This window comes from Neolamprologus multifasciatus, chromosome 17, assembly GCF_963576455.1.
Source record: "Neolamprologus multifasciatus chromosome 17, fNeoMul1.2, whole genome shotgun sequence".
In the NCBI taxonomy this organism is placed as follows: domain Eukaryota; kingdom Metazoa; phylum Chordata; class Actinopteri; order Cichliformes; family Cichlidae; genus Neolamprologus; species Neolamprologus multifasciatus.
Window position 1 is genome coordinate 24,901,306 of NC_140455.1, and position 14,064 is coordinate 24,915,369.

At 38.5% G+C, this 14,064-nt stretch overlaps 1 protein-coding gene across 14 annotated transcripts in view; it reads left to right on the forward strand.

Annotated features, from left to right (window-relative positions):
- Positions 1 to 14,064, forward strand: part of mybpc1 (myosin binding protein C1) — a 38,787-nt gene that overhangs the window by 7,596 nt on the left and 17,127 nt on the right. For 3 of the 14 annotated variants that reach the window (XM_085137357.1, XM_085137351.1, XM_085137352.1), the window contains exons 3-13: positions 731 to 802; positions 2,258 to 2,473; positions 4,095 to 4,142; positions 6,808 to 6,849; positions 7,226 to 7,267; positions 7,929 to 8,039; positions 8,896 to 9,044; positions 9,126 to 9,243; positions 9,332 to 9,383; positions 10,035 to 10,091; positions 13,889 to 14,055. In XM_085137357.1, the coding sequence (XP_084993483.1) occupies positions 731 to 802; positions 2,258 to 2,473; positions 4,095 to 4,142; positions 6,808 to 6,849; positions 7,226 to 7,267; positions 7,929 to 8,039; positions 8,896 to 9,044; positions 9,126 to 9,243; positions 9,332 to 9,383; positions 10,035 to 10,091; positions 13,889 to 14,055 (1,074 nt within the window). The remainder of the gene's footprint in view (positions 1 to 730; positions 803 to 2,257; positions 2,474 to 4,094; positions 4,143 to 6,807; positions 6,850 to 7,225; positions 7,268 to 7,928; positions 8,040 to 8,895; positions 9,045 to 9,125; positions 9,244 to 9,331; positions 9,384 to 10,034; positions 10,092 to 13,888; positions 14,056 to 14,064) is intronic. The other 11 variants (XM_085137354.1, XM_085137353.1, XM_085137358.1 and 8 more) reach the window with 11 other exon arrangements.

The following is a 14,064-nucleotide window of genomic DNA, read 5'->3' on the forward strand; positions in this document are numbered from 1 at the left end:
TCTGATAATGTGGCAGTATTTCACGCTCTGGTATGAGAACTCTGACTAAGATGCAAGACAGCAAAAAAGAAAAACAGACATTAATAAATTAATACTTTTATATAGTGCTTGTTAATGAGGAAAATCATTAAGTCAATATAATCCCATTACTGTAGCACAATATAAAATAGTGTCTCAGAGCCCAACACTCATCCTAGTGTTCAGATGTGGAAACTACACAGGGCAAAGCTAGAGTACCGGTAGTTTTATAGCTGTAACAGTAACGTGCATTCCTATCAGTTTATTGCGTAATCCCTTCGAGCACACATTCTCTGAAATGACAGGATCTAACAGTTACTGAGGAATATAATGAATGCACGACATTGCCTGACGAAGCACGACACTTCCAACCGGTGTGTTTATTAATGCGTATTAATGTGCATTTCAACATGAACGACCTTTGCACAGCCTCAAGTGTTGACATATTAACAGCACATTTTCAGTCAGAAAGCTTACTGATGAGTCTAGGAGGATGTTCTGGAAAATGATGATGTTTTGTGATAAAGTATGCATACTTGCAGGCAGGTGGGTGGATATAGCTGTGTGTCTCTGTCTGTGTGAGTGTGTGTCTGTTTGTTTAGGTGCGTGTGTGTGTGTGTGTGTGAAAGTGAGAGAGGCACTGCAGATGCTGAAGCTTTATTGCTTATCAAAAGCAGCTGTTCCTATATTCCTATATTTGTCACATGCTCAGAAAGTGTTGCCCCAGAAAGTAGCGGTGCCCCACCCCCACCTGAGATTTCCCTGGAGGTATCTCCACCCCCAGGTGGGTATAACCCTGATGCCTCCCTCTTCATTTGCTCCAGAATGTTTCGCACTTTTTGCTGGTCACACTCACATCACGTGTTCGTTTGGTGTGTGCATCACGATTTTATATTTTTTAATTCACTGCGCGAGGCCTGAAACTGCACTGTTCTTGTGGAGGTATGATCACTCAGCACACAATGTTCACACAAGAAATTAGTTTAGCTGCAGCAAACCACCCCACTCACTGTGCACACATCCACATGCCTGCACTGCTCTAGATGCACGTGCCTTGACTCATGGAGCTGTTACTAAGTCATGCTGTGGCTGTTTTTGTACTCAGCTGTATATGTTATCAAACAGGAGGTCTATGAGGGATTACAGATCCCGGGCTTTACTGACTCTGTTGGCTCCAGTCAACTGCCAACTGTCCCGATTTACTGAGTTAGTAAATCCCTGCTTCCTTGATCACTTTACAGTATAGATATGCAATGACCAGATAGCTTCGTCACTGACATTTCTGATAAAACTCCAGAATATCACTAGATTTCTTTAATGGAGATGAATTTGTGGACTTTAAAGCACTGCTCTATTCCTGGTGATTTTCTTTCAGTCTGTCAGGTCACTTCTTTAGCTCCAGATGAAATATTTCAGTGATGCATTGAATTACTTGCCACATTCATTCTGCTAAAAGGACAATCCTATTGATTCACTGCTATGCACTACTATGAGGCTGACACTTGTCCTTTGTAATAATATGACCCAAACACTAGTAGATGGATGGATATTAGATGCAAGTATTTCAGTGATCCTCAAGAAAAATGCAACTGCTTTGTTGATCTTTGCTGTCATTTGGTTGTCTTCTCATCTTCAAATACTATAAAAACGAAGCACCACCTAATGCAGTTTGGGATTTTACCCAGACTACACAATAAAACAAAGCTAACAGAGCTAACAATACCAGGCCATAGAGTATCCTGTATTAATTGAGGAAAAAGTGGCATAAAACAAAATCTACTCACCAGGAAAAACTAAACACTGAACAAGTAAGTGAGGGATGATTGAGAAGGGCCTGCTAACCCTAAAGCATACCCTGCTTTGTCATCTTTTTCTCCTAAATTGAGCCACAGTTTACAAAATAAACATCTTGCTATGCTAACCCATATTTAAAAGTGAAAGTGTTTGCTGAGGTCTTATATGAAGAATAGTAACATATTGTCGCAGACTTAGATACAGTATTGTTATAGTGTAGTTTTCTTTATTAAGGACCAGCTAATACACAATCCCAGTAGGTGTATAAGATACATATCATACATATTACTTAAGCTTTAGACTTGCCTCAAATATCGTCAATTTCAGTCTATCTGGTCATTAGCTATTTATACTCATCTCATTTGAGCAAGCATTGTCTTGCGAGGCTTCGTGTGTTTGTGCTCAATGCTTGCTGCTCCAGCCTGGCGCTTTGTCTGCTGTACAGAGGCAGTAGCAGAGGGGAAAGAACCAGTAGAGACTGATGGGAAGAAACCAGAATCCACAGAGCTTCAGCCAGTACAGGCTGTGGTGGCTCAGGAGCCGTGTCCTGCCGTGAATGGCTCAATCCAACCACAGCCTGGTGGGGTTGGGGTAAAAGAGCAAGCAGAGTCTGCTAACTCTACTTTAAAGGAAGAGGGCACTTGCTTTCCCCCACCACCTGGTAAGTATGCTTCTTTAATAGGAAACAATCCCATGTCTCTCAGTGAAAGTGCATGTTTTACCCCTCTAGCTGATCAAAGCAAACGCACTGAGCATTGAAATAGTGTCACGGTCTGTGGGGCAGACCGTGGGGATGAGGGGAATGAGGACCCAAGATGCAGGACTTTGTGATGAAGGCAGTGCGTTTATTTACAGTGGTGTAAATAGTTCACAGAATAAACCCTGTGTTTTCCCCTTGACTTCCGTGTCGTGTCTTCACCCACAAGTTCGTGCTCCGTGCTCTTCGCTCCTGTGTGTCCCCGCACCCCGTGCTCGCTGCTCTTGTCTTCCCTGCTCCTTCCTGGAGAAAAATAACAAAGAAGCAACTTGTCAGGACACTCGACTACCACGGGCATGCACTCACTGGACTTGGTACTAATAACACTAACGTGGAGTCTAACTCAATAATCCAGCGTCGGTGGAAGCTCCATCACTCTTCTAAATAGCTCCACCGACGAGCCCAGATGAGGAGCAGGTGTGCGGCAAGGACTTCGGGTGTGGCCAGCCCTCAAGTCAGGCCACGCCCCCAGGGCTGAAGGTGCCTGTAACTTGGCCCCAGAAGACAGGCAACACAGCCACCTGCCTACATACAGATGTGCACAGGGGCAGTGCAGACAACACACCAAATAATAATGATAACGATAATAATAATAACAATCCTAGTCCCCACTGCCCACGGACCCCGAGTCCCCAGAGCCGGGTCCGTGACAAATAGTCTTTTCAGTTGCACATTACAACTGCACTGCAGCATGGCAAAAGCAACCTTTAAGACAAGTTTTTTTTTCTTTTTACATAATTTTAAAAATATTTTTACTATCAACAAAAAGATAATAGATTACCTTGCTAAGTCAACATTGAACTTCACTGATTGACATCATGCACTGACTTCTCACTTGTTTCCTAAACAGTGCAACCCTAACTTTGATTGCATGCAAACTTCAAAGAAAAGACAACAACAAAATTTATGAGTTTTCAGATCCAAAGAATCCAAAAGATAAAGTACTGATTAGGTTGAGAAATGGCAAAATGAAAGTGATGCAGTTTATTTGCAAGGTGAATCATCAAACTTAGTTCTTTATAATCCAGAAACAACAAGGCAAAAACATGCAAACATTAAAGCACTGACAAACAGGCCGCTTTCCTTGGATTATTTTTCTTTATGTAGAGGAAAGATGGAGCTACTTGGCTTAGCCATGAGCTTTTTTTACCACTATGTGCTGCTTTGAGGTTGAATTTTATCTGATATACCTGTTTGTGTGTGTGTGTGTGTACACACACTTTGATGCTAGTCTGCTTGTGCTTTTGTTACGCCAGACTAAGAATCATACGGCAATACACACACAGCTATGACCTCACACTGTTTCACTCTACAGTACAGCAGTTAGGGGGTTTTGTTGTGCACAAACCAATCCATCAAACAACTTTTTCATTCATTCTGTCCAAGAATTGCATGACACAGTTGTCTCGCATGTGGTCATTGGCCTTCTTGGCCTCGTGCTTTTATGTCAAAGTTGACCTGCCAGTGATTGACCTTGAGTCTTTTGATAAGTGGGTCTATTTGTCAATGACAACCTTTATTCCAGATGATGCTAAACCTGCAGCCACTACCTCATCCCCAACACCTCAACAAGGTTGGTACCAGTAACAGACCTTTTCAAGTTCCTTATGGTTGCCATAAAGCAATCAATTAATCATAGTAAGTGCTCCCAAAATATTTCAAGCACTTTAGCAAGATGGTTGAAGGAATAGCAGTGTTAGGTAGTTTAATTATTGCTCCTGTACAGGAAGGAATGTAAGAACTACAAAGTGAAATAATAAAATCTTCCTACAGTGGTGGTCAGGCGTTTACATACACTCATCATGGGCATGAATATCTTGGTCATTTTGGGATTTTAATGTTTTGATTTTTTTTCCAGGGTGGAATCTTTAATGACTTTTAAAAAAAAAAACAATAATTAGTTACAAAAGGTTGAATTTAATTTTGATTTCATCGTATCCACACAGGGTAAAACAAACAAACAAAAAAAAACCAAGCTAAAATATATACATATGTCTCCTTCTGGCTTAATTCAGTTTGGATATTTGACTACTTTTCTTGGCAGAATTGCTAGTTGATTGTTTTTAAGCATAGTTCACAAACCTTTAATAGGGTTGAGGTCGAGGCTTTGGGAAGGCCATTCCAGAAGCATATAGCTAGCTAACTTTATCCATTTTAAAACCAGTTTTTATGTGTGTTTGGGATTATTGCCCCATTTCAATAGCCAATTGTGATCAAGTGAAGTGAAGCTGAAGAATTTGGAAGTAGTCTTTCTTCATTGTTCCACAGACTTTTTGCAATATACGAGTACGGCTGGCAGCCCCAGAGCATGATGCTACCACCACCATGCTTGAAAGGTTGTACAGTATGCTTAGGTTTGAAAGCTTATCATTTACTCTGTTATTGTGGCCGAGTAGCTCAATCAGCTACTTGTACTTATGTACAATAGCTTGAAATGGTGATCTTGGAATCTGCAATTGTTTATGATCCCAATTTGAGTTGTGGCTCTGCAATTGACCCCATGTGTACTAGAGAAATTCACAAATAAATAAATGTATTCTGTATAATCATCCCACCCTTGGAAAAGTTTTTCAAAAAAATCCTTAAATATCCTAAATTACTAGGATGTTCTTGCCTAAAATGGTTGTTTGACCAAAACTGTAATTCTCTGGTGTCTAATGTGCTTTACGGCTTTATAAGTACACATGTTTTTAAGTCTGGTTTAGGCATTGACAAAAGTACCCTTTACAATCTAAATGATGTAAATATCTAATACTGATGTGTCACATCTGTAAACTTCAGATGTATGTCTATGCTTGTTGACATACATGTAGAAAATGTGTGATTTCTACTTGCAAACTTGCACTGCATAATTTCTACCTGCACTTCAACCTTTATTTCTCTAAGATAACTAAAGATGGATGTGGTAATGATATTTTATATGCATGTATCATGCAAAATATACACCAAATAAATCACTGTATGCTTATTTTGTACATGTAATACAAATGTGCATGCCACTTATGTTATTTAATTATGTGTATAGGCTACTGGGGTTTTTTTGTTTTTATTTTTATTTTTCTTCATTTTTCTTTATTATGTTTTCAGTTAGTTATGATCCTGATATCAGTTTTATTTATGTGAACATACGATTTGGGTTAAAAGGAGCTGTGCAAACACTCAACCTGCGATTTCTGCAATTCTAAAAAAGCATATTTAGTATTTCTATGTCAAATGAATGAGATACATTTCCCCAGGCAGTGTGTCATCTCTGTTAACAACATATTAGTTATAAAAGGTGCAATCAAAAAGTTCTACACCTAATGAGCAAAATGTTAAAATTGCTGCTTTTCCTTTTTTTCCCTTGACACCTCTTCCAGTGCTCCTGCTTCACTTTATTGCGAAAAGTATCTGCTCTTTTTCCTTCACAAGCATATGAACTTGAGTGAGATCCAATTTTTAATCCATAGGGTTTAATATATATTATATATACATTTGGTTTAGGAGTGCGTTTATGGAAATTTCTGAAGTGCATTTGTACGCTTACACCACTGCATCTGACGCTTTACATTGTGATGAACGGCTTTCATGCAGCTGCTCGCCATGGAAACCCCTCTCATTAAGCTCTCTAGGCACTCATCATGACCTAATCTGAAGGCCACATTAAGTTAGGAGATCTGTAGCAACTGGCTCTGCAGAAAGTTGGCAAACTACCACTAACAGTTGACTGTGATATATTTAGTAGTGAGGAAATTTCACAACCGGGCTTGTTGCACAGGTGGCATCCTATCATGGTACCATGCTGGAATTCACTGAGCTCCTGAGAGCTTACATGTTTGCAGAAGTAGTCTGCATGCCTAGGAGCTTGATTTTATAGACCCGTGGCCATAAAAGTGATTGGAACACCTGAATTCAGTGACTTGTATAGGTGAGGAAATGCTTTTGGCAATATAGTGTATGTTTGGAGTTTGTTTTTTCTGGAAGAAGAAGGACACTAATGCAAATTACATCATGTTATGTAATTTGAAACATTACATCCATGTATTCTTTTTTGAAGCTTTTGTTTTCGGTGTCAGTATTAGTGTTGGTCAGTTGGTTTGGTACATTTTGGTTAACTTATAAATAAAAAAGAAAAACAGCTTCCCTAAACCTTTGAATGTCCAACCCACACTGTTGTAGCCACAATAATCATCAAACCACCGGCAGTAGTTATATTTATAGTGATTAATTTCGATTATAACTCTGTTTTTTTTCCACAGAGGATGCCAGTTCAACCAAGAAACTCTCAGTTGAGCTGCCTAGTAAGATCCCACCATTTTAGATCTTTGACCAAGAAGCTTATTTTAAATGATTCAGTGGCTGAGTGTGGAAAACATGTTGGAGACATGTTTATCTCTAGGTATTTTGTGTGTTTGGAAGTTAGCCTTTTAGCAGAAGAAAGTCAAAATATTCAAAACTCCCTTGCTAACGTAACTTTCAAACAGCGTTCACAATATAGTTTGAAACAAAAAAACAAAAAGAAGCACTCTGACCTTTAAACTCTGACCTTTCAGAATTCCTCACTGCTTGCATACCTTTAACTGCTTGTCATCGTTTTCTGAGTGTGTGCTTGCTTCAGTGGACTTTACAGTACTATTTCTTACAATATGCTGTAAATTTCTCTCTGTCTTTGTTTAGATGATAGCGTCCCTGTGCCAGCCATGGGGAGAAAGGACTCAGGTAATAAAGCGGTAGCCCTTACACTTCAAGAGAAACTTTGTTCGGTTTCATTTGTTTCAAGAATATTGCGCGAAATGTGAAAAAGATTGTTTTATTGAAGTCTCCCCAACTCTTTGTGTCTTCACATAACCATAAAGGACATAAAGTGGGCTTCAGAGAAATAAATCTTTTTCATTTTCATTTAGAAGGTTTAAAATTATCACAGAAAAGCTAACAAGATTTTGTCCATGGTGAAGTTTCGTAAAGTATTAACACAGTGCCCAACAGAGGTGAATCACAATCATATGGCAACAGCATTATCTTCATTCATACCTCCAGGATCCAAAGAAGACTGCAGTATCCAGAATTTTAAGAATTTATAAACCCAGTTTTTCTTTAATAATAATAATAATAAAAAGTTAGGTGCTGCTTGTTCTATTTGCATATCTTTCATGCTTTCCATGTTGCAAGCTGAGATCCTGCTGCTGTGTGAGGCGTGAGTGCTGGAAGTGATGTGTGTCTGTTAGTCTTTCTGTCTGTCTTTGTACCTCTGGACTGGTAAAAGTAAAATTTTCAGATGAGAAGTAAAAGGTGGGTGCTAAGACTCCTTGCTGTACTATTTGTAGCCTGTGGCAGAGGAGAGCTGTGTTTCACGTAGGTGATTTTTTTCCTCACTGACCAGTGTGGTCTCTGGGAGAGGGTCAGACACCAGACGACCTGGACAAGCCCGTTGACAACCCACCGCTCTCCACTCTGCTGATTGAGAGACCCCAGAGTGGTGCTGTCACTGTGGGTGAGTAATAGAATGAAGAAGAAAGAAGATCTGAGGAGGGACTTCAAAGGGAAACCTGCAAAAAAGGAAAACTGTATCCATTTGACAGATTGCAGTAGGCAGAGGATTTAGAAGAGCCAAGATATCTTTCTTTATTTCAGCCTTATTTCAGATCACTGTTGGTGATGCTAACTTTGACTTATAAGCATAAGTAGAGACACCACTAAGCTGGAAATGTTCTTATCCCTCAGTTGCTCAGGCCTGAAACTGGTTGCAACTTCCGGTCTCACATGAAAAATTTATATGCTCCAACTGTACGGCGAGTGGTTGCTGGGTGAAACTGGCTGCAAAGAGGATGGTGCACCAAAAATATCCTTGTGATTGCTTTGGTGACTGCTAGCAAATTGCAGCAGTGAATTGCCATTTTTGTGGAAAACGCACACGCCCAGCAACCAGAGCTCCCGACAGAGTGTCAACAAATATGTTAATTGATTTTTAGTTTATCATTTTAGTGTTACACCAATAGTCCCAGTACACATTTTTTTAATCAATGTACATGTTTAAAAATGCTGTATACACCAATTAACAATAGCCTTCATTTAAGCTTTCCTTTAAAAATGCATCCATTAACGAAATGTACTCACACATAGAGATCACTGCAACACATCAACTTCAACAGTTAGATGAAAGAAGACTTTTTTCTAAAAGAAGCAAAGATATGCTGTGTCCTTTTCACTGCGACACTGATATCTAAGTTAAAACAGTCTCTGCATCTGTATTTGTATACAATATATGAATGTATGCTTTTTTTATGTTAGTCTTCACTGGTACCCAATTACACTTTCTCTTTAATCATATTGAATTTTTCTGTCCAAAGGTGGTGACATCACCTTTGTTGCCAAAGTGGAGGCCAAAGATCTTCTGCGCAAACCAACTATCAAGTGGTTTAAAGGGAAATGGATGGATCTGGCCAGCAAGACAGGAAAACATCTACAGCTAAAAGAGACCTTTGACCGACTCACAAAGGTACCCATGTACCCTCACCTTCTTTAGAAGGTATGTAAGCAAATTTTGTGATAATGTTACTCTTATGCAAACTTTTCTCAGGTCCACACATTTGAGATGCACATCATCAAGGCCAAAGATAACTATGCTGGGAACTACAGGTGCGAGGTCAACTACAAGGACAAGTTTGATAGCTGTTCCTTTGACTTGGAAGTTAAAGGTTTGTCACATTGTTAAAATACTTTAGAACAAAAAAAATCCGCCACAAACATAAAAATTGCATACTATGTGCTGATACTGTTTTACAGAAGCTGAAACGGGCTCACAGAATATTGACATTCGATCCGCTTTCAAGAGAAGGTAATAAAAAGACCTTTATGAATGAGTCAGCAGGACCCTTATGGAATTTGACAGAATTTCTATGTTTTCTTTTCAAAACAAGGCATTTTTCTATTATAGGATCTCTAATATTCTATATATACTAATAAAGACACCTGAAAAAGTGAAGATAAGAAAAAGTGCCATTCATTTAGGCACACTGAACACCTCTCCATCAAGTAATGTCTCTGTATGAGATGGAAGTGTGACAAGATGGTTGTAATAATGTCATTTACCTTTCTGCAAGGTAATTACAAATCAACCAGTTCACTCACTGTGTAATTAAAGGCCAACTCTTGCACATTGATTCTTCCTCCAAACAATGTGACTGGAAAGCAACTCAAAGCATCCCTGTTGCATTGCATAATCACAATGTTGTACTTCAACATTGTGGCAATGTTGCCCGGGACAGCTCTGGATGTGTTTTACACAAATCACCTTGTTTCAAGCTTTTATCTGGGAAAAGACACAAAAAGGTCTCTGTGTAAGCACCAATCGTGAGTTAGCTTGGAGCTAATGTATCGATTGAGATCAGAGCTTTTGCTTTGTGATGCTCTTTTACCGTTGTTTTTAGTGCTTCTAGTTTTTTCAGTTCTGATTAAATCTCTATTAATCTCTCCTTGTTAACAACAGCAGTGAAGGACAAGAAGATGCAGGAGAGCTTGACTTTAGTGGCCTTCTAAAACATAGGTGAGCGTCACATCCTAATCCTGAGTGGATTTTGTTCTTTTTAGTATTTTTAAGCCCCTTTTCTGGATCTACTTTTTTTCTCTTCTTCTTTCACATCGTTTTTAATTTTAATTTGTGCACAGTTACTGTATGAGTGGAAAGCACATTTCTTCAGATCATCAAAGAAGCTATAACAGGGGTTTTCAAAGTCCGCGGGCCCCTCTCCTAGACAAATTTAGCTGTCCCCACTTTTCTTCTTCATACTAAAACACTACAATATTTTCAATATTGTATAACATGTAATAAAAGATGGACATCGTTACTGTCCGTTTAGCATCATGAACCTTGCGGTCTTGCTTTTTGCACCTAAAAATTATCATATTTGGTTGGAAAGATTAGCTTGGTTAGCTAAGTTATTAGCCAACAGTAGCAAGTTTATTCACCAAAGTGTGTCTGTAGACTGTATGGAAGCTAATCAACATACAAACAAATCTTTTTATTTTATTAACAAATTAGTAAGATTTAACCAGTGAGCAAAACATTTCTTTATCAGTAAATTGCAGTAAAATGCTAAAAATGCTAAAATGCAAACATATTTAAATGGATGAGATAGCTACATAGAGTCCTTAAAAAGGCCACAAAGACCACAAATATTTTAGAATTATTTCAAAAACTTCTTTTAAATTTTTAAATTATGTTGTTTTGTTTTTTTTAGACAAATAACAAACTTTTAACTAGGAATTTATGTTTTTCTACCCAAATTCGAGCTGGACTTCAGAAATTAATGTTCAAAATTAATTTTATGTTCAGAAATGCAAGTAAATTTAACTGTACTTTAGCATCTTAATGACAAATAATATTGTGTTTTAATATATATTTATTTGCTTATTGCTTATATCAGTATTAAAAATATTTCAAATTAAGAGTTTGCATATATTAGTGGATTGACCATTACAGACCCATAACAAATGCATATGGTAAATACCAATACTGTTAATTTAAGGCAGCCATCACATAAACCTTGTGCTGGATGGTGGCCTAATAAGTTTGTTAAGCACCATAAATCAATAAATGACAGATGTTTCTCCTACATTGGACATTTTAAAATTTACTATCAGACCTTTCTTATATCTCTCTGAAAAAGTAAAGCATGTTATTGGAGTTAACTTTCCAGATTTACAGAACAATTTGCCATTCAAAACAAGAGCGTTTAATCCATTAAAATGTCTTTTTCATTATTATTATTATTTAGTTATCTTACTTTAGTTATCTATTATCTTGGTCATCAAAAACCAACGTAGATGTTTAGTCGACATTAGAGAATGGTTTACAGAGGTTCTCACAGAGCACTGCATACACAAAAGTTTGGTCACTTGTATCCAAGCATATGTGGAAACTATAACACAGTAATTTAGTCACAGTAACCTGGTGCCAAAGTGCACCTCCTCCAGTGGGAGGTGTGCCTTACAGCTTGAAAACCTCTGTGCAATAGCAAAAGCTACTCCAGTGGTTCAAAATAAACACCATGATGCATTTTTGAAATACATTGCAGCGTGTGAGTACAAGACCTAGTCAGTGACACTGCTCACTGACAAAATTATATATTTATTTTGGGCTTGTCTCTTCTTCTCCCCTATACATTCAGAAATCAGAGGTTAGTAGAACGAAAACCATAGCTATTAAAACGATTAGACCTTACTGCGGGTGAGTACTGTAATCCTGTAGAGTCCCCAGCATGAAACGTAGCTCTAGGTATTGGACGAGCAAGAGTGTTGGCCTCCTGTAGTACGGTAACACTTCATTTGAAGGCAACATTCCTAAATGCCCCACCAGCACTCAGCAATGATGGAAATGGGTCTTGCAGCATTGACACTGAAGTGACTTGTCTTCATCAAGCTGTGAAATCAAGTCGCATCTTTATGAGGCACGAGCGCCATTTTGGATCATTAATGAAGTGCAAGTGGGCCATGGAGAAATGATGCTGTAAAATAGTGTTATCACTACATTGTCGTTTATTTCAGTCTAGAAATATAAGGCAAGCACCACCATGTTTATTTCAGCGTCTTCATAATTGCTTGAAAATAAACGAATGAGAAACACATGTAGAGAATATGATAGTATTTTACTCAATTCAGCCCCAAGCTTTCAGACATTTGGGGAAAATGTCAATGAAAGACAAGGCTGATTGAATGTTCACTATTTAAAACTAATAAATACACTCATGTCCAGGACGACATGTTTATTGACCTTAATCCCGTAACTCTAACACTCCTTCTGCCATCGTCTAACAATGTCGGAGCATCTGTGATGTGATCAAACCAACCAGCAAACAAAGGGATGGGCCATGTCAAGAGCTATATGACAATCTTTGTTGCAGGTTTCCCTTAAATGCATGCATCCTTCATATAGACAAATCGCACAAAGCTGTTAAGCATTCAATAAGCTAGCATCTCTCAAAGAAAAAAAACCCTTCCACCTGATTGATGTATAACTGTTCTTGTGTTTTAACCCTGATAAAAAGAACTCTTCCCCTTACTCTTTAAAGAAGCCTCCTCTTTAATCCTTATTTAATTGTTCATCTTCATCCTTCAAAGCATGCTATAAACTATGAAAGCAAGTTAGAAAGTCTTATTAGTTTTTTATTTGCATTTTATTCAAGACAGTTAAAACCTTTGGGGGCAAGCTGGCTCGCAACAAGGAGCTCTTTTCAAGTCTTAGCTAGCTTAGGTATAAAATAATGTACCTGAATATTAATGTAATTAACTGACAACTACACTATGTAAATATCCTTTTTTTGCACCATGAAACAACCCTCAGTCATTAAAATTAGTGACCTAATGATGATTTAATGACTGCAGAAAATTGCTAGAGACGCAGAAACAAATAACACTGTTTCATCCAGGAACAATTCAACCAAATCCCTTTGCAGGAGAAAGTGTCCATCGACAAAAGGCTTTTTGATGATATAATATAAAAGACGATGGAGTTCCGTCCAGCTGAGCTACAATCCTGTTTTTGTCTGTAGATGCAGACAGTAGAAAGAAAAAAGTATCTGCATTAAATTGCTCACAACTAGGTTTGTGGGTTTCTGTGTCACAATTGCTATAAACAGACGTTGCACAGTTTTTAGTGGTTTGAGAACTATATTCAAAAGAAAGCAGACATCACCATTGCGTCTACCCCCCAAACTGGCCAAATAAAACAATATATAGATGAACAAAATGAAGACAAATATATAAGCTGAGTATAACTACTAAAACAAGAGAAAGAGACGTGCAACAGAGGCTCCCAGCTAGACTCAAGCCAGGAGTGTTGGAGCTACTGGTCTGTGTCCCAGCTCTTAAGGCAGGCCACCCTGATATTAGGATTATTATTATTATGATCCAGATAGTTATCTGTAGTTGTAGTTGTAGTTATCTGTGATCTATATTTGTGTTTCCAGGTTCTGTCTTGAATAATTCTAAAATGGCTAGACACATGAAAAACACACAGACCTTCCACAAGTTAAAGAGCACCACTTTGTATTAACTGTGCTGCTACCCTGTTAACAAGTAACTTCAGAGCCAATGTGAGCACACAACTTGACAGCTCACCACGCCCATCCCTTTGTGTGACATGTCCTGAAGAATGCTCTGCAGAGAAATACTGTAGCATGCTTAAACCAGAAACAGGAGGAAAACTTCACAGTGACTGCTATATTTAATTAAATCTCCTGACTACATCAGTATGAGGTCATTGAGTGATTCCTCAGGACACGTTGCAAACACCAGCCAATAAATCCTGCCCTCACATCGTTCCTTCATATTCGGCACCGCTAGGGAGCACAAACAGCAAGATGACACTCCAGAAGTGGATGTGTGGGAGATCCTGAAGAACGCCCGGCCAGATCAGTATGAAAAGATTGCCTTTATGTACGGCATCACAGACCTGAGGGGTCTGCTGAAGAGGCTGAAAAAGATACCTAAAGAGGAGAAGAAGCTGGAAGGTAGATAAA